Source organism: Puma concolor, chromosome B4 (genome assembly GCF_028749965.1).
Source record: "Puma concolor isolate L17-30 chromosome B4, mPumCon1.1.hap2, whole genome shotgun sequence".
Lineage (NCBI taxonomy): Eukaryota > Metazoa > Chordata > Mammalia > Carnivora > Felidae > Puma > Puma concolor.
Genome location: NC_141673.1, coordinates 105,389,084 through 105,409,004, shown reverse-complemented (window position 1 = coordinate 105,409,004; position 19,921 = coordinate 105,389,084). Strand labels below are relative to the sequence as shown.

Sequence of the window (19,921 nt, the reverse complement as noted above, 5' to 3'; positions counted from 1 at the left end):
CATCATGAGGGCACCACCCTCATGACCTCACCTAACTCTAATTACTTCCCAAAGGCCTATCTCCAAATACCATCAAACCAGGGGTTAGTGCTTCAACGTATTAATTTGAGGGGGTGAGGACACATATTCAGTCTACAGTACAGGTGGAAACACATCTCTTTGTCATCATTGGTGGCGATCGTATGCTGCAGCCAGCAAGACATTGGAATGTTCTTGTCAAAAAAAGACAATATTTATCAGGTCATGATCTTGCGGTTCCTAAGTTCAAGCCCCGAATCAGGCTCTGTGCTGACAGCTAAGAGCCTGGAGCCTGCTTCAGATTGTGTCTCCCTCTCTCTCTGCCCCTATCCCTCTCACACTCTGACTCTCTCTCTCTCAAAAATAACTCTAGGATGGGGGTGGGCAGCAGGGAAGGAGGACAAAACTCAGAGAGTTTTAAGAAGAGAGTTAAGTTTGCCAGATTTAGCGGACAAAAACATCAAACATCTATTTAATTTTGAATTTCAAATAAACTAATTTTTTAAAGTGTGTCTCATGTTTAGTTTGGAATATCTATCTATATATCTATATATATATTCATTTCTTATCTGAAATTCAAACTTGGTGTTCTGTATTTTTATCAGGCAACCCTAAAAGAGAGGGGCCAAGAACTCTGAGACAAGGAGATAAATGTGGGGAGGGGCTGCTGCAGGATCTCTGGACTGATGCTTCTTTTATGCATTTAACTTTTTGTTTAATCTTTTAAAAATACTAACCAGCTTTGTTTTTTATTTTTGTAACACATGCATAACATAAATGTAATGTTTAAACTATTCTTAAGTATATGGTTCAGTGGCATTAAGTACGTTCACACTGTTGTACATCACTGCTACCAATCTCCAGAACTTTCTCCTCATCCCAAACTGACATGTCAAAGAAAACCAGAACTGCACAGTAGTTATAACAGTGAAAAAGACATTTATTCAGGACTTTGCAACAGGGGAAAAGAAGCCTCGGTATAGAAGCAGGGTCACTTGCAAATACAGCATGGATAAGTGGGGATTCAGAGTCAAGGAGCAGGTGGGGGCGGGGACGGGGGATGGAAAATCACTAACTGGATAGTCAATCTTTGCTCAACCGACGGAACAGGATTCTCGCTGAAGGCAGCCAGGGCGATGGGCTAGCACCGGAGGTTCTGGGGGCGGGCGGGGGAGGGGGGTGATCGTGGGGAATGAGGTACCTGGTCAGATATGGAGGGTGATCTGATGTAGAGACGAGGGGATTCCGGCTAAGGAGACTTAAGAGGGTTCTGGCTAACAACTGGGTGATGCAGGTCCAAGGGTAGAGAATTCAGAGGAGCCTGAGTCAGTTCTGGACAGAGAGACGGACAGAATGTCTGTGCTCATTAAACGGCCACCCCGCCCCACCGCACACCCACCGCTCTACCTTCTGTCTGTCTGAGTTCGACTGCCCCAGGCACTCACACAGTGGCGGTCCTTCTGCGTCTGCCTTACACGGTCACTCCTCAGTGACTCTGAGGGGACAGGTGCCCCCTGAGGCACAGCCCAGGCCACAGGGCGCGGGGGGAGCCGCGAACCCGCGATGAAGCGCATGGCTGGAGGAGGGAGGGCGGTTCTTGGACCCGGGTCGGGGGTCGCGCTCTGGGGCGGCGCTCCGGAGCGGAGGGGGCGGGCAATCGGCGGAAGGCGGCGGGGGACGGGGGGACTGGACGCCCGCCTGGAGTACGGCTCCGGGCTGCGGTGGGGGGCGGTTCCGAGCAGGGGCCCGCCACTGGCCTCCCAGAGCTCCACCAGCCGGCCGAGCGCCCCGAGAGGCGGAGCAGCGGCGTCGCGGTGGCGGCGGCGCCAGGACCCGGCGGAGCGGGCGCAGCGGAAGCGCGGCGGCCGGAGCGGCTGGCTGCGGGCGGCGCGCAGGTGAGGAACGGGCGCCCGGCGGGCGGGCCAGGGGAGGGCGCGGGCCCCAGGGCCGCGCGGGGACGTGGAGGGCGGGACGCAGAGGAGAGGCGGGAGGGAGGGGCTCCGGGAGGCGGGATCCGCTGCACCCCTTTCCCGGTGCCGACGCCAGCCGCCGCCCTCACAGGCCTGCGCCCGGCCTCACTTCCCACCCCGCCGCCCCGCGTGCTGCCAGCCCGGAAGCGGTGTCGGGCGTCGGCCCCCAGAAAGACTGCTCCTCCGCGCTCGCCTGCACTCGGGGCGCCGGTCTTCCCCCGGCCTGAGGCCCAGGCCGAGGCCGGGGCGCGGGCAGGGCCCTGCCGGCCCGCCGGACTCGCGGCCCCGGGCACCAGGCCTCCCTTCCTGTCGCGGCCCACCGCGCCCCGTGACCCTCACGTGCCTTTCCACACTCCGGGCGCTGGGCCCTGCGAGTGGGCCGAACTGAACCCCCGGACCCCTCTTTTGCAGCTCCCGTCCCTCCCCGGCCCCTCTTAGCTGACCTCCCACTGCTTTCCCCGGTTTTGCTTCCTGACTGCCCACAGCACTGGTTTTAACCTGGGCTGTAGACCCTGGGAGCCGGCTGTCCGGGGATGGTTTGCAGAAAAGACTTTATGCACTTCTGAAACTATAAACTGCACTGCGAGATGGGTTTGGTGTATGTTCATTTTCTGGGAGAGTCCATGGTTTTTATCAGATTCTGTATAAAATACGGTGTGAGCCACACATGTGTGAGCCACACATGTGATTTTACAAGTAAAAAGAAACAGGTGAGATGGATTTAGTAATAGGTTTTCTTTAACCTAATATATCTAAAATATGGTCATTTCAGCCTGTAATCAATATAAAAATTTTGATGAGATATTTTACATTTTTTTCGTAGTAAGTCTTTGAAATTTGGTGTACGTTTTACACTTACACTGCACCTCAACTTGGATTGGCCACATTTCAGATGGCCCATAGCCACATGCAGCTAGTGGCTACCATATTGGACAGCACAGGCCTAAGGGTTTCAGTCCAAACTTCTTGCCATGGTTTTCAGTGTTTATCACAGTCTGGCCTCTCCTTTTTTTTCCTGCTAATGGCCCAAGGAACGTTATACCCTTATCACTCAAGCCACTTGCCATTCCCTACACAGCTTTGTTCAAGCTGTTCTGCCTGGAATGTTCTCTCCTGCACTGCCTCTCCAGGCTTGGTAGGGAGATGCAGCTTCTGCTGAGAGGCTTTTCCTGACTCCCCTAACCTCTGGAGGGATTTATCACTGCTTCCTCAGTGCTTCCTCCCTACATTCCTGGCTGAATTAGACCGCTTAACACATGGTGTTTGTTTTGAGGCTGTCTCTATGACTAGCATAGTGTCCTATTCATCTTTTTGTGATCGTGGCTGGCATCTAATAGTTGATCAGTAGATGTTTGCAGACAGAAGGAGTAAGCCACTAACTAGCTATACTCAATCTCTTAATTCTTGAATGGACCTGTTACTTCCTTGTTTGGGAGATTTGTCCCTGTACTACCCCCTCACATTAATGTACACACACACACACACACACACACACACACACACAGAAGGGGTAACTTAGGAGGAATGCATCTCAAGATGTACACAGAAAGTATCTTCTACCTTTTACCCTCTCCTGATCTTAGGGATGGGAAAACTGAGGTACAGAATTAAGTTAGAATGGCCAGCAAATTTGCATCAATATGAATATAAATAGGGGGGTTCCTTGGAAGGAGGGCAGTGGTCTCAGAGTTAGGTTCCTCAGGCATCAGCTGGCCCCACTTTGGTCATTTGATAGGAGGGAAGAGAAGTGGGGAGGTGGGGAGTAACTCCTGGGCCCTGATGCCGATTCTAGGCAGCTTCAGGTCTGGGAAACTGAGGATTGTCACTGCTGGAGAAAAAGTTGAAGAGCAGACCCGTCATTTCAGATCATGAAGAGACCTGGCCTGGGCAGGGTAGGAGAGAACCTGTAGGGTAGAAGGAAGTGCTGGGGAAGCCAGCAGAGGGAGCAAAGGTGTAAACTCCTTGGAGAAGATGGTGTGACGTTGGGAATAACCACTTCTTCGGGAGTAGTGCCATTCTCCGTCTGCAGAACGGGAAATGGAAAAAATCAGAGATTCAGAGAAGGCAAGCAGCTTACCCGAAGTCACACAGTTCTTAAGCCTAAATGAAGCCTCCTGAACCCTCCCCATCACACTTACCCTGCCTCACCCACACCTCTATTGCAATCAGGGGCCCCAACATGGTGCCTGAGAGAACAGGTGTGCAGCGCAGTGCCAGGTCTGATTAATGTCTTCCTCGCCATCTTCTGCTGAGGGGCTGTGATTAGGCCTATTTATAGGGGCCCGGTGCCTTAATATTCTGCCTGGTACATCCCTTGCCAATCAAATCAGTGCTGTCTGCAGTGTGATTGCTGCTTTAGTGGCACCAGGGAGCGGAGTTAATTAAACCCAGTATAAATAGACTCTGCCCTCATCTTGCAATTCGAAGGAGTGTTTTTCCTTCTTGTCCCCCGCCCCCACATGTCCCTCCTTCCTCCCGGCCCCCCCTTAGCTCTAGCCTCGGGGAGCAGAGCCCAGACACTGGTGTACGCAGAGTCACCAGCCACTACCTATCCTGTCTCAGGAACAGGTCCTGAGTTCTTCGGGGTCAAAGTGGGAAGAATTCAGGAGTCCACATTTTCTGTGCTTTTCCAGACTTGGCTATCATTTGGCAGTTGACACAGGCATTTTTCCCCCAAAATCCATCCCTCTGCTCCCAGCCTCTTTTGAACTCTGCAGCCAGGGTTTCTTTCTTGTTCATCCAGGCTCAGGAGTTTGAAATGAGATAATGTACAGAAAGGGTGCCTAGCAGAGCAGCAAGCACCTTCTCTGACTGCTTCTCTTCAGCCTCCATTGTCCCTACCAATTTCCTTTCCTCATTCACGCAGCAAGCATCTACAGAGTACCAGCTCCTGGGAGCTCCTGGCCTCCCACCCAGTGCCCTGTCCTCCACTCCCCAGCCTGCACTGGCTGAACATGTGGCAGACAGTTGGGGTGGGGGGCTGGGCTCTCTTCTCCCAGCACTTTGCCCAGTGGTGGGTGAATGTGGGCGGTCCTCATGCTCTGGTTCCCTCCCGCAGGCACCATGACTCCCATGAGGACCCAGCACTCGTTGGCGGGGCAGACCTATGCAGTGCCGCTCATCCAGCCAGACCTGCGGCGAGAGGAGGCCATCCAGCAGGTGGCAGATGCCCTTCAGTACCTGCAGAAGGTCTCTGGAGACATCTTTAGCAGGTGGGTGCTGCCACCGACCCGCACTTGATTGGGGGCTGGGCGGTGGGAGTGCACCCTCTAGGAGCAGCCCTTTTGGTGATTCTTGGTCTTGGAGGGACCCAGCTGGCTTCCCTGTGCCCAGGGGGCCCAAGGTAGGAGCCCAGCTTAGAAACTTTTTCTCTTAAGTGCTCATAGGAACTCAGTGCATGCTATCCCACTGAGCCCCTGGGGGGCCTGTGCCCTCGCTCATTCCTGCAGTCAGCAAATATTTATTCAGTGCTTCTTATGTGTGCAAGGCACTGTGCTGCACTCTTTAGTTACTTACAGCAGTGGGTAAGGCAGTGTCCCTGTCCCAACCAGAGAGTGTGTGGGTTTCCCTCACTGTCTGAAAGGTCACGTTCTGCCACTTTGCTTTTATGAAGGACGTACGCTTGTACCTGTGTTTGCTAACGAAAGAAATCCAAAGTGGGTTCTCACTTGTATGAACTGGTAGTTGCTTCTTCGCTGCACACCTTTGCAGTTTCTGAAAGGTTTCACGGGATCACTACCTGTGGATGGTGATGGGGGGCGGGGAACCTGGACTCTGGCAGGAGAGACAGACTGTAACCAATTGTGTAATTAGTGATTTAATTACAATTGTGATGAAGACCTACTTATAGTGGTTTTGTAATAACTGATACTCATATGGCATTATCCATGTGCCACCATTGATCTGAGTGCATTAACTCAACCCTCAGAACAACTTTATGAGGACATGTGCTTGTTATCTCCATTTTACTGGAGGAGACTGAGGCACAGCTAAGAGACTTGCCCAAGTGGCAGAGCCAGGGGTCACACCCAGCTGTTATGGCTCTAGACTCCGGAATTATCACTGTCTCCCTGTGATGGGGAAATAGGGTGTGACAGGAGTTGGTAACAGGAGGCCTGATTTGGTCTGGGGGGGATCAGGGAAGACATATGTGAGGAAAAACATTTATGAGAAAATCTGAAGGGTGAGTAGGAGTTACTGTGAGTGGGTAGATTGAGAAGAAAATTCCAGAAAGAAAGAAGGACATGAGCTAAAGCCCCGAGATGGGAAGGACCCGAATGGAAGCCAATGTGGTTAGAGCAAGGAGAGTGAGAGACTGAGGGGGCCGAGAAGCCCCCGTGAGGTAGGCAGGGCCTTAGGGGTAGTTTATGGTTTTGAGTAGGAGTATTGCCAGTGCTTATCTAGCATAACCCTCGGCTATAATGATTTTCACTCAGTGGTTATTGACTGGTGTTTGCTGTTGCTTTGCAAAGGTCCCAGGTTTTGTCCTTTATGCAGGTCTTTGTCTTTTTCTGGCTAGAAGAAGCCTGAAATGGGGCTTAGATCTCCTTCCTGGTGCCCACATCATGCCTTCACATGGGGACCTTTTATCCCACCCAGTGTGAAGTATTTGATTGAGGTCCCTCCTGTGGTCCAAGTCACCCCCCCTCCCCTGCTTGTACCCCTGACCAGGAAACCCCTTCTCCTTCACCATGTAACCTCCCCCTTCATCACCTGGAAGCAGGCCTCCTCCTGGAAGCCTTCCCGAGTAGGGGCAGAAAATGGGAGGAGTTAGACTTGATATAAACACCAGATTCTCTTACTCTTCGGCCTCTGACCTGACCCCCAAATCACCTACCTGCCCCGAGCCTATACAGAAGGTAAATGTAACAAAAGGGTGGTGCCCCAAAGTGATGAAGGGGGGTTGCCTCTGGAGCAGCCTGCCCGGGCTCCATTCTGACTTCCCCATTTGCTTGCTTTATAAACTTGAGCAAGTTACGTAATCTCTCTAAGCCTCAGTGTTCTCATCTATAAAATGGCATCAATAATGCTGCCTTCCTCATAGGATTGTGGTAAAGATTAAATAGATTAAAACTTGCAAGGGAATTAAAGTACCTGGAGTATAGTAAGCATTCAGTTAAACATCCCCTCTTTTATCAGTTGCTGTCAGCTCTGCTCCTTTGCTGCCTATGGTGGCCCTCCATTAACTTGCTATCAATAGTTATGAAAAGTGTTATGTGCCCTTTTTGTGCCTATATTTGTGCTAAATATGCCTAAGGAATTTGCCTTTTGTGCCTATATTTGTGCTGAATATGTCTAAGGAATTTTTGCTAAATATGCCTAAGGAACACATAAGCGAAGGACACAGGCCTTTAAGAGCCATCAGTCCCAGATTATAGCCACCCCATGCCCAGTGACTGAAATGGATGCCAAAAACAATCCATCAGAAACATTTGTGTTTTCTCACCAGGATTGTGATTGTATGCTTGCCTTTCTCTAAGGGGAGCACTGGATTTTTAGTATGCTGCCCTTTCCCTTCCTGGTGTTTGACGCTGGTAGACAGTTTCGCTGTCCCTGTGCCCATGGATGGAATGAGGGGAGGGCGGGAAGTCTATCTCCTGGGAGAAAGTGGTGAAATATGGGCCCTCCCAAGTGGCTAGGCCTGGTCCAGAGAAGGTACGGTGCTTCTCAGGAGCCCAGGACCTAAGTCCAGGCTCCCCTCACAGCCAGGTGCCTGGTCACTCCATTAACTTCCAGCCATGTGCCAAATGTGCTGGACCCTGAGGGGTACCGATACGTGAGTGGTACAACGTGGTTCTTGTCCCCACGGATGTTATAGTCTAGAATGCTAACACAGTAAGTCTCTAGATGGATTCTTTTTTTTTTTTTTTTCTTTCCAAGATTTTATTTAAATTCAAGTTACTTAACATATAGTGTAGTACTGGTTTCAGGAGTAGAATTTAGTGATTCATCGCTTACATATAATACCTGGTACTCATTACAAGTGCCCTACAAACAACCCTCAGTTTGTTCTCTATAGTTAAGAGTCTCTTATGGTTTGTCTCCTTCTCTGTTTTTATCTTATTTTATTCTTCCTTCCCTTCCCTTTTGTTCATCTGTTTTGTTTCTTAAATTCTACATATGAGTGAAATCATATGGTATTTGTCTTTATCTGACTGACTTATTTTGCTTAGCATAATACACTGTAGCTCCGTCTACATTGTTGCAAATGGCAAGATTTCATTCTTTTTGATGGCTGAGAATATCCCATTGTGTATACACACACACACATACACACACACACACACACACTACATCCACTTTATCCATTGGTCAGTTGGTGGACGTTTGGGCTGTTTCCATAATTTGGCTGTTGTCAGTAATGCTGCTGTAAACATCGGTGTGCATATGCTTCTTCGAATCTGTATTTTTGTGTCCTCTGGATAAGTACCTACTAGTGCAATTGCTGGGTCGTAGGGTAGTTCTATCTTTAAATTTCTGAGGTAGTTCTATCTTTCTGTGTATCCTCCTAAATGTTTTCCAGAGTGGCTATACCAGTTTGCATTCCCACCAGCAGTGTAAGAGGGTGCCCCTTTCTCCGCATCCTCACCAACATCTGTTGTTTCCTGAGTTGTTAATTTTAGCCATTCTGATAGGTGTAAGGTGGTATCTCATTGTGGTTTTTATTCATATTTCCCTGATGATGGATGATGGTAGATGGAGTCTTGGTTGTATAACATTAATTGTGCAGGCTTCTAGGGATCTAGAGAAGGGAGAAATAAGTAAGAATTGGTGGCACATTGGGGCGCCTGGGTGGCTCTGGCAGTTGAATGTACAACTCTTGATTTTGGTTTGGGTCATGATCTCGAAGTTCATGGGATAAAGCCCCGCGTCAGGCTCTGCGCTGACAACACAAAGCCTGCTTGCAATCCTGTCTCTCTGCCTCTCCCCTGCTTGTGCTCTCTCTTTCTCTCTCTCAAAATAGTAAAAACTTAAATGTGCCACCATTTTTTTTTAATCAGTCAGAACTCCCTAAACCAGTTGAAGCAAACAGCAATCAATCAGTAGAGCAGGATTTGGAGTTGCAGGGCTTAAGTAATGTCATCAGTACCTGATGTTTCTTCCATTCCATCCCAGCTTGCTGCTTCTGGGTCGGTCCCATTCCCCACCAGGCTTCACTCTGCAATAGGGCCAGAAGCTTGTACACTCAGGTTCAGGTCCAGCAGGAAAGAGGGCTTTCCTCTGTGTCAGTATCTCCTCGGAAGGCCCGCTGGCCTGGCTGGGTTCTCCTGTCTATCCCAGAGCCCATTGTGGGGGCAGAGGGCATGACACGCCAATTGGCATAGACCCTGTTAAGGGTATTACTCCTACACCCTGGGTTTAGCCCCAGCTGAAGTGCAGGGACCCGGCCTATGGGAGCAGTGGATTCCTTACAGGAAATGAGGGCCCTTACTTGAGTAAGGAAGAAGTAGAGGAAACCCACATGCCTCCTACACATGGTCAGGGAAGGCCGGCCTCCTGAAGGAGGCCATAGGAGGGATAGGTTGTGTTTAGGCAGGGTAGGAATGTGCATGTACAGGTCCACAAACGGGTGCCAGAGGCTCAGAGTCCTGAATGGGGAGCATGGTGTATCCCAGGCTCCCCAGGGGAGGGTGGCCTGAACGGGGGGTGTTTTGTACTGGGAGTAGAGACATTACTGCTTGCCCCACACATTCAGTTCCTTCACTGCAGAACAGGATGTGAAAAGTCAACTGTCCCTGTGTCTGTGGGCCTCGCTTCCCCCTTAGATTGTGTGCCTTTGGGAGCTGGGCTGTCGCTTCTTCCTGTGCTCCGCATTGCTGTGGGAATGCACCATGGCAGGGGAGTGGGAGGGTGGAGGTGGGGGAGTGAACAGTTGAGATCAGAACCTTAGGGTCCAGGGGGCTTCTCCTAACAGGACGGGACTTTGCTCTTGGTTCAGGCCTTGTAGGGAGCCATAATAGGTTCTGGAGCCGGGAAGGGTGCCATAGAAGAGTTGAGAGAAGGCTCAGCAGGCAGCCCTCACAGAGTGGACAGGAAGGGGAGAGGGTGGCTTCCAGGGACCCACTGAGAGCTGTTGCTGCAGTCAGGGCAGGGAAGGGGTGAGGCTGCAGTCCAGGGGAGCTGCCGGCAGGGAGGGCTGGATGAGAGACATTTCAGAGGGAATGATGACAGATTGGGGTGAAGGAAAAGGAGGGGTCAAGGATAGTGTGGGGTGGGGGGTTGTACCCAGACCCAGCCTTATTTGCCTGCTCCTCCCACCCCCATCCTGCAGCAGTCAGCAAGTGTGTGCGCTTCTCATTTCTCATGGGCTTTTGCAGTGAATGTGACCCCCGCCTGGAATCTTCCCCCTTAAACTTATTCCACCTGCTTGGAAACTTCTTGCAAAGAAGAGACAGGCGGGTATCTGTCTCTCCTCCCCACTGTTCTGCCATTTCAGGCGCAGGCCCGTCAGCCCCAGGGGCGTCTGTGCCCAGTTCCGCAGGTAGGTGAGCTCATGGAAAATTAGCATTCTGAGCTGGCCTTCTTCCTCCTGCTCTGCCGCAGCGGGAGCCGCAGGGAGAATGGAGAGAATGACAAGCACCTCTCAGGCTCTCCTGGACCCGCTTCTCCTCCTGCCTGGCAGAGTGCCTGTCCCTCACCTGCCCTCATCTTCACCTGGGACGAGCCAGGCTCCAAAATAGCTGCCCAGAGACGTCAGTGGCTTCACATGACTTAGATGACAAGGCAGAGGGGGCTGGGGTGGCATAGGGAAGAGGAGCTGGACAGTGTGGAGGTTGGGGTCAAGTGCTGTCACTCGGTGTCCCCGTCAGCCCTAGTGCTGTGGCCACCTCACCGAGGAAGCCGCAGCCTGGGGAAGGGTTCCTTTTCTCTGCAGAGCTTTTCCCCTGCTTCTCTTTTGTCTTTCCAGCCCCTCCTTCCCTCTCTCCCCTTCCTCCTTTCCCATCCTTCCCCCTCTGCCTCATTTCCTCCAGACTACCCTCCCCTCCCCTCCCCTCCTTTCTTGGTCCTGATTGGCACCTGGTGACTCCCGAGGTTGGCAAGCACTCAGTCAGCCGCCTGCATAATTAGCAGATCATTCCTAATCATCCCAGTGAGTGGAGGAGGAGGAGGAGGAGGAGGAGAGAATGGCAAGAGCAGGTTCAGGGGGGTCTCAATGCCAAGGGGTGGGACAGGCGAGGGGAGAAGCAGAGACTCTGGGGCAGGAAGGGTGCTCCCTCCTCCCTCCTCCCCAGCAGTCTCTGCAGAAGGCAGGGTGGGAGTGCTGATGGCCAGGGGCCGTGGCAGGAAATCATTCCTGACAGAATGGGACTGGGCGTTGGAGGTAGGGGCCCCGGGCCCAAGCACTATCCTGGCCACCTGTCCCCAACCTCCCCCACACCAGGCGGGGAGTGGTCCCTAGGGCGCTTCCTTGAATCCCTCCCACACCAGCCAGAGGAGTCCTTGCTGTTGCCCAGCTCTCTGCTCCATGGTGTTCTTTCCTGGCCTGGAACTTCCTGCTTCACATCAGCTCAGCACCACCTCTTCTTGCTTTCATCTGAGTGCCTGGAGCCCCTCGTCCTTCCTAATCTCGGGGGTAGCAATAGCAAATGCTAACCGAGCACTTTGGATATAGCTACTAGTACAGGAACACTAGACATACAGGTGCTTGTTTTAACCTTTACAATAGTTCCATGATCTAGAAGTCACTGTCCCTGTTTTAGCTGAAGAAACCTGAGGCCGAGGCCAGCTGAGTGATTTGCTCAAGGTCACACTGCTGCTAACTGGATGTTAGACCCAGGTTTGTGGGGCATCGTAGTCACTTCTCTCCCTGGGAGAGGGGAATCTCCCTGAGGGCAGTTTTGCGTTACCTGATTCTTTTCTGTCCCAGGCTCTGAGCGGACCAACTAAGCCAGTTCCTTCCTGTCACTGCCAGCAGAAACAGCCCTGGTGTCTGGGCGAATGTGTTTTGAGGACATGACTTCCATGATAAGCTTGGAAACAGACCTGCCTTGAAGCAGACCATCAAGCCAGCGGGCATCAATTAGGAATGGCAGATCGCCCACTTGCCACTACCCCCCACCCTCACGGGGGACGCTGCTAATGGGTTGTGGCACTCCATCCCAGCTGCGTATGGCCTGCCAGTCCTTCCTAATGCAGCCTTCATACTGCCACTGCCCAGCAGTGAGAGCCCTTTCACCCATGGTCTGCACTGTCTTTGGCCCCATGGCTGTGACTGTGACAGATTAGATGGCGGCTTTGTCAACAAGCAGGCCATTACCTAGACCTGTAGGCTCTTGGATGCTTGTAAGCTCCTGTCCTCCTCTCCCCTGCCCTGCACAGCAGTCTCCCTTGGAGCATTCCTGACAGGTGGTCATCCTGCTGGACTCTGATTTTCAAAGCTGTGTAACTGTTTACTAAAAAGTTCTTGTGCAGAAGATCTGCACAAGAGGTCTGCTTCCTTATAACTCCACCCGCTGGTCCTTATGCAGCCTTCTGGGGTGACAGAATAAGTCTACTCGCTTCTCAGCCCAACAGCACTTGTGATAGTTTTGATATTTGAAGGGAATCACCATACTCCCTAAGTCATCTCACCTGTAGCCAGAACACCCTTCAGTCATCTTTGTATGACTCCTCGCTGTCCTCATCACCCTCCTTTGGACGTTAACTTGTCACTTTACATTCAGCTGGTATTCATTACATGTCAGGCACAGTCCCAGGTACTAGAGATACAGCAGTGAATGAAAACAGACCCTATAGTCTGGATGGAATTCAGAGGACTCTTAAAATGTGGATCCAGTATACGGGCACCTGGGAGGCTTTGGAGCTGAGCGTCCAACTCTTGATTTCAGTTCAGGTCATGATCCCAGGGTCATGGGATTGAGCCCTGTGTTGATAAGATTCTGTCTCTGCCCCTCTTCCCCCACTCGTGCTCTCTCTTCTCTAAAATAAATAAAAAATGTGGATCCAGTTTAAAGGGGACACAGCTGCAGAGAGGTTGGTGCCCAGCATAGGTTAGCTCATTAATCTGGGGTCTGTTTTCTCTATAGTGCCTCCAAGAGAGTGGATGTCCCCTGTTTACTGAAAGAAGGAAGGAGGGACAAGGAACTGTGTGCCCCAAGATCACATTTCCTTTTTAAGCTGCTTAACACACTTTTAGCTCATACTGAGCTATAGTTAACCAGAACCTCAGGCCTTGTTGCTAAACCTCCATCTTTTCTGTATTTGTGTACTTTTTAAACCTAAATGCTGGACTTCATCCCTTGTCAATTTCATCTTGTTGATTGCAGTTCATCTTTCCGGCCTCGCAAGATTATTTGCGTCTTGATTCTGCTATGTGGACCATTTTGACCCTCCTCCGTTCAGTACCCCCAGTTTACTAATCCAGTGTTACATGAGCTAGATGGGGCCCTGCCAGAGGCCTTTGTGCAAGGCTGAAATCATTTCGTTCTTCGGCAATGCCCTTTGGGTACTGTTGCTCATCTGGCTCTGATTTTTCCTAAATGTGCTCTCCTCCAACCCCCATAGCTCCATCTCGTCTACAGGATTTTGTGAGAAGCCGTCAGAATCCTTGCTGACTCAAGATGCACTGTGTTTAAGGCTTTCCCCTGATACACCAGTCTAATAACGCTGTCAAAAAAAGAAATGCTGTGAATTTAGAACAATGCTGGCCCCTGGGATCTGCCTCTTTCTCCTCGAAGTGCTTACAGACCCTCGATTTAATAATCCATTCTAGAAATTTGCCAGGGTTTATTGTTTAAGCTTTATGTTTGCAACTTGGAGAAACGGGTCCTTCTCTCCTTGATGGAAGAACTGGAACAGAATAGCCTTTGTCCTTCTCCAGTTCTGATGTCCCTCCCACTCTCCATGTTGACTTCAAGCCGAGTGGTTATGTAACCACTGACGTTGCTTCAGCACCCAGGGGCAGAATGTGGCTGGGTTGGGAATGGGAGGAAGTAGCTTGTGTGTGAGTAACCTTTCTCAGTGGATGGAAACCTTTCTTCCTGCCAGAAAAGATGGAACTCACGCAAGTCTGGTGATTTTGCATTCTCTCACTGGAAGGAAACTCTGTCCTCTGTTCTCTCTGTTACTGCCCCACTCAGACCAGTCTGTCAAGGAAGACTAAGCTGCTTTGGGTACCTGCTTGTACCCTAGCCCCCCACCTCATGTAGCTCCCTACACATAAGGAGCCAGGAGTAATCAGGGAGTTTGGGGAACAGAGACCCCTACGGTTGTGAAATTGGCTGATGGGGTTGGTTCTCTGGGGGACAGAATCCTCTAGAGTTGGTGGAGTTTGGTTGATTTAGGAAGATTGGTCCAGAGCTTTGACTGTTCAACTTTTAAAGAAATCCCAGAGTTCCCTGGCTGTATAGTCTCTGATCCCAGAGGCAGCGGGGCCCCTCTGCCATCCAATGTGTCCTCCTTCCCTCCCCTGCAAAGTAAACTTGCAGTTCTGCCTCTTTTGTTTTTCACTTGTGCACCCACTCCTGCCAGGTGAGTGCTTATATGAAACCCGGTGGTCGCAGGCAGGGACTGGTGTTCTTGGAGGTGGGGAAGCAACCGGGAGGAGGATGCCCTGGTGTCTCTGTCAACTCTGCGGTGAGAAGAAACTTGCCATTGCTCAATAATATGGGACAGCATAAGTGAGACTCACATGCATTTACATTTAGGGCATATGGGTACTGTCACTCAGCGAGCCCCTGCAGGTGCCAGCACTGGGAATGTAGTAGGGACCAAAGCAAAGCCCTTACCCCCTTGGAGCACTCATGCATAATGTCAAATGGCTCTGTGTTAAAGGGGGTTGGGAAGTGACAGGTGCATCTTTAAGAGTCCTTGGCCAGGAAGGCTTCCGCAAGGAGGGTGCTCAGCGAAGCAAAGAAGCCAGCCTTGTGGTTATCTGTGGGGACAGCACTCCATTTGATGCAAAGGCCATGCGATAATACATTTGGCATGTTTGGGGAATAGCAGGGCACTGGTGTCACTGGAGCCCACTGATCAGGGAAGGGTGAGTGGAAACCCAAGAGCACCCTGACCACAACCATGAGAACCACAGTGGGGACTTTCGATTTGCCCACACAAGCTGTTTATGATATGTTGGGGCAGCTCCCTGTGAACGGGTCTGGGACTTGAATTTAGACCCAGTCTTGCCCGTCACCCATCCTTGCCGAGCTCTAGTTTCCTCGTCTGGAAGTAGGTGATTACATACGTGAGTCATGATAGTTTTGTCTCTGCTTGCCCCTGCTTGAGGCTGTAAACTCCTGGAGGCAGGAGCCCTGTCCCTTAAGATGGCACATCCAGGCACCGACTTGAGGCCAGAGTGATTGCCCATTCCTACCCAGAGCTCCAAGGAATCCAGTGGAGTTCATTCATAGACTCTTCAGGTTAGACAAGCCTTGCAGAGGCCACCCGGGCAGTCCCAAGATCTGCTGTGACCAGCAGAGAACACTGTATTTTAAGGGCCCTTGCCTAAGCCCTTGGCTTTGCAGGTTTGCAGGAAGAAGCAGGTGTGCAGGAAGCTGTAGCCTTCTGGGGAGCGGCCCTCAGCCTGTGATTCTTTTTCCATGGCAGGATCTCCCAGCGAGTAGAGCTCAGCCGGAGGCAGCTGCAGGCCATTGGGGAGAGGGTCTCCTTGGCCCAGGCCAAGATTGAGAAGATTAAAGGCAGCAAGAAGGCCATCAAGGTAGCCCATGTGACCCTGAGTCCCTGTAGCTGGCAAGCAGTGCCAGAAATCCCATCCCCACACCTCTGAGGTTGCCCAGGTCCCTGCCCACCCTGTCCAGCCACCCCTCAAGCTTTCCTCCTGCTCAGAATCCACCCCTCCAACCCCACCCTAGGCTCTGGAGCATCTTGGGCCCCCTGAAGAATTGATCTAAGATTCTGTGTCCACAGGTGTTCTCCAGTGCCAAGTACCCAGCACCAGAGCGTCTGCAGGAGTATGGTTCCATCTTCACAGGTGCCCAGGACCCTGGCGTGCAGAGACGCCCCCGCCACAGGATCCAGAGCAAGCACCGCCCCCTGGATGAGTGGGCCCTGCAGGTCTGATGGGCTCATGCACTTGGAAGGGTGACCAGAGGTGGCCTTGGCTGTGGGGGAGGAACTGAGGGTTCTGTCCCCTCAGAGGATTTTGACTGGGATGGGTGGTCACTTTGACCCAGTACTGAAACCCACCATTCTTGTGTTACCACCCCTCATTCTGCCAGGAGAAGCTGAAATACTTCCCTGTGTGTGTGAACACCAAGCCAGAGCCTGAGGATGAGGCCGAGGAGGGGCTCGGGGGCCTTCCCAGCAACATCAGCTCCGTCAGCTCCTTGCTGCTGTTCAACACCACTGAGAACCTGTACGGCAGAGGGCAGGGCTCTGGAAGGGCGGCTGGGGGCCCAGCCTGGCTTTGTGGGGGATACAGGGGGCATCAGACTTGGGTGCAGAAGACTGCAGGCTTGGGGGGGGGGGGGCCAGGCGCTGAGCAGTTTGGTTTTTACCTTGTAAGGCCTCGGAGTCCATAGTACAAACCGTGGCCCTGAAGAAATAGGAAAGATGGGTCAGGACCATGGGCCTAGAGCAGATATGATGGACTGCCCCCCACCCATCCCACTTCTGCAGGTACAAAAAGTACGTCTTCCTGGACCCCCTGGCTGGTGCTGTAACGAAGACCCACGTGATGCTGGGGGCAGAGACAGAGGAGAAGCTGTTCGATGCCCCTTTGTCCATCAGCAAGAGGGAGCAGCTGGAGCAACAGGTGGAGATGGAGGGCGCGTGTCGGGGAGGGGTGCAGCGGAGAGTCTGCCAGCATCCTCAGGGTCTGCTGAGGCCCTGCTCCCGCCCTGCTGTACAGGGGTGTGCACGAGGCCCTGCTCGCTGCCCCAAGGTCAAACTACAGGGCACCGGTCCCCTGCAGCCCCTGACTCATACGCTCCCACCTAATCGTGCAGGTTCCAGAGAACTACTTCTATGTGCCTGACCTGGGCCAAGTGCCTGAGATCGACGTGCCATCCTACCTGCCTGACCTGCCAGGCATCGCTGATGACCTCATGTACAGTGCTGACCTGGGCCCCGGCATCGCCCCCTCCGCCCCTGGCACCATTCCAGAGCTGCCCACCTTCCACACAGAGGTGGCCGAGCCTTTCAAGCCAGGTGAGCTGGAAACAGGAGTTGGGCAGGAGCTCTCGGGCTCGGACACTTGCATCCTAGGAACATCACACCTTCCCACCTTTCCGTTGCAGACCCGGAAGATGGAGTGCTGATAGCACCCCCACCCCCACCCCCACCCCCGCCGCCTCCCCCAGCTCCAGCTGTGCTGGTCAGCGCTCCGCCACCCCCACCCCAGACCCTGGCCTCCCCAGGCCAAGGTGCCAGGGAAGAAGACCGCAGTGGTGGCTTGTCTCCAGGTAGAGCAGCAGCAGGGTGCCCCCGGGGTTGGGGGCGGGGAGGGGACATGTGTTCTGAGGATGCCTCTGATTTCCGGATTCCTGAAGGGTTTTCTGTAGGTTTATGTGGCCATAAGGTTCAGACTTTCAGAAGAATTCTAATTTCAAAATCTTGTTCCCCTGGGTACATGAAATAGTGGTTTTCAAACTGTAGCCTCCCAAAATTCTAATCTCCAGGGAGAGGGAGCCTAGACATGGAGGTGTGGTCCCTCATTTCTATTTAAAAAGGGGCTACTGAAAAAAATGGAAAAGTTCAGCAATAAAATATCCAAATCCTTACAATGGGGATTTTCGTTTTAGTATGACATCTGGTTTATCTCCAGAACCCACAGGTGGCACAAAAACTCCTTGTTGGTTCATGTGTCAAGTTCAGACACTGTCAGCAAACGGGTAGATTTGCAGCAAACGGGTAGTGGCGTTGGAAGGGAGCAGGGGTGCCTGCATACAGGACCTCCTGAGTGCAGGCAGACACAGTCAGCATTCAGGCTGCATATGGGCTCCCAAGGCTCGGCTTCACCCACTGGCTTCCTTTGTCAAGAGGAACAGCCTGTTCTCACCGCCAGGTTTGAGGGGAAGCCTCTGGACCCCCAGAACCTCCGGCTGGGCAAGGCTGTCCCATAGGGCGGCCTGCCTGAGCAGGCTTCTTCCTCACACCCTGCCCCTCCCAGCTACAGTCCAGGGAGCTCCCAAGGAAGTGGTGGACCCCTCCAGTGGCCGGGCCACTCTCCTGGAGTCCATCCGCCAGGCTGGGGGCATCGGCAAGGCCAAGCTACGCAGCGTCAAGGAGCGCAAGCTGGAGAAGAAGAAACAGAAGGAGCAGGAGCAAGGTGAGGGGATCCTAGGACCATTCCAGGAGGGCTCTAGGAAAGGGCCACCTTCTCTTGTAGCCATGACTCTAATAGGGTGCTCTCTGCCCACCCCAAAGGTGGTGCAGAAAGGCAGCACCTAGCCAACCTGCCTCATGCTTCTGCTGGAAGCCCTGGGTGGCCTAGGCTGTGGGATCCCTCCTGGTTTTGTAGCCTGCTTAGAACTTTCCTCGTTAAGCTAATAGGAGACAGAGCCTCACCCAGCTCAAACTATTACAACAGAGAATCTTCTTAGAATCTGCCAGGGGCTGTCCAAGGACATGGTTGGGGACCTGGAGGGTTAGCCCAGTCCTGCTTTGCTAAGCCTCTTGAGGCTGCAGGTTGCACCTGCTATGAATCTTAAATGCCGGCATGACTAGAACACCTGGGCACAAAGCAGCAATGCCCTGGAAGTCCTGAGTTTGAATCCCATCGCCAGTTTCTAAGTTCTGCTCTATGACCTCAGACAAATTGCCCGACCTCTTTGGGCCAGTTTCCTCATCCGTACAATGGGGCCACTCATACCTCCCCCTCTGTTTCAGGTGGCTGTGTTACTCAGTTTCATATTAGTGCCCCAGTGCTGGATCCAGTGCCAGCCTGAAGCTCCAAGACATGGTGGCTGTGGGAGGGGCTGGCATGTGTTGATAGGGAGCAAAAAATAAATAGATCCAAACCCTGAGAATGTCACCCCAGAGGCAGATATTCCCCTTGGTTCCTTCATCTTTCCTTACTAGTGGCTTTCCCATTACAGTGAGAGCCACAAGCCAAGGTGGGGACCTGATGTCGGATCTCTTTAACAAGCTGGTCATGAGGCGTAAAGGTAGGAAGCAGAGCCTGCTGCCTTCCCTTGGGCTGGGAGGCTCAGGATATTTTGTATCATGAACGTTTTGCCACTTTCTTCCTGTTAAGTCTCTAGGGGCTGCGTGAACTGGTATCCCACACCAACCCCCTCACCCTCCAACTCTGTCCCGCCAGGTATCTCTGGTAAAGGACCTGCAACGGGGACCGGTGAGGGGCCAGGAGGAGCCTTTGCCCGAATGTCAGACTCCATACCGCCTCTGCCTCCCCCACAGCAGCCACCTGGAGAAGAAGATGAGGACGACTGGGAATCCTAGGGGTTAGCCGTTCCTTCCCCACCAAAACCCAGATTTAGTTACTGCCCTCACATGGACATGGCTAGGAAGGGCTGCCTGGCCCGTGAGTCGCTCTGCCCCTGCTGCCCTTGGAGGAACAGGGATTGTGGAGGACTGCCCCCCTCCCAGGTCTGTGCCCGGAACCTTCTTCAAGGAGTGAGGTGGCCAGCTTCTGAGGCCAAATGGCTGGGAGGGGGGAGCCCCCTGCTCTCTGCCTGTGCTCTCCTCCAGCTACAGACTGAAATAAATACGTGGATCAATAAAGACATAATACCGCAAGAACCAAGCATAAACCAGTGGCGCACTTTTAATCATGGAACTATAGCTGTGCAGAGTGCAAGTGTCTCCTCCCAGCCGGTGTCTGTCCTCCTGTTCCCACCAGGCTCAAGCAATGGGGGCAGAGCACCTGGCGGACCGAGGCCCCTTCCTCTGGGTCAGGGAGAGAAGAGAGGTGCAGTCAACAAGGGAAGCTGGTGCAGACAGAGGCGGGGGTATTTTCACACAGGGAAAAATGTCTCCCTGATAGACACGGGGTCTCTAAAAATAGTCCTGCT

At 52.5% G+C, this 19,921-nt stretch overlaps 1 protein-coding gene and 1 long non-coding RNA gene across 3 annotated transcripts; one reads left to right on the top strand and one right to left on the bottom strand.

The window, feature by feature from the left end:
* Positions 1-937: 937 nt before the first annotated feature.
* LOC147579394 (uncharacterized) lies at positions 938-1,891 on the bottom strand. The gene is made up of 2 exons (XR_015253882.1): positions 1,464-1,891; positions 938-1,350 (listed from the first exon to the last, which is right to left on the bottom strand). It is a non-coding gene; the product is annotated as an uncharacterized LOC147579394 (long non-coding RNA).
* Positions 1,729-19,660, top strand: WASHC1 (WASH complex subunit 1). Of its 2 annotated transcripts, none has more exons than XM_086714335.1 (11): positions 1,729-1,913; positions 5,047-5,200; positions 15,534-15,645; positions 15,855-16,001; positions 16,166-16,302; positions 16,566-16,701; positions 16,895-17,096; positions 17,186-17,350; positions 18,058-18,216; positions 18,986-19,054; positions 19,210-19,660. In XM_086714335.1, the coding sequence occupies exons 2-11, from the start codon at positions 5,052-5,054 to the stop codon at positions 19,347-19,349; spliced, it is 1,416 nt and encodes a 471-aa protein (XP_086570461.1). In that variant the 5' UTR covers positions 1,729-1,913; positions 5,047-5,051; the 3' UTR covers positions 19,350-19,660. The 2 variants fall into 2 exon arrangements, with proteins under 2 accessions (XP_086570461.1, XP_086570463.1); XM_086714337.1 differs by lacking the exon at positions 1,729-1,913 and adding an exon at positions 2,668-2,698.
* Positions 19,661-19,921: the final 261 nt, after the last annotated feature.

Coding starts and splice junctions, on each gene's coding strand:
- WASHC1 (XM_086714335.1), top strand. CDS start 5,052: ATGACTCCCATGAGGACCCAGCACTCGTTGGCGGGGCAGACCTATGCA. Junction 15,646..15,854: donor GCAGCAAGAAGGCCATCAAG/GTAGCCCATGTG, acceptor CTGTGTCCACAG/GTGTTCTCCAGTGCCAAGTA. Junction 19,055..19,209: donor GCTGGTCATGAGGCGTAAAG/GTAGGAAGCAGA, acceptor CTGTCCCGCCAG/GTATCTCTGGTAAAGGACCT.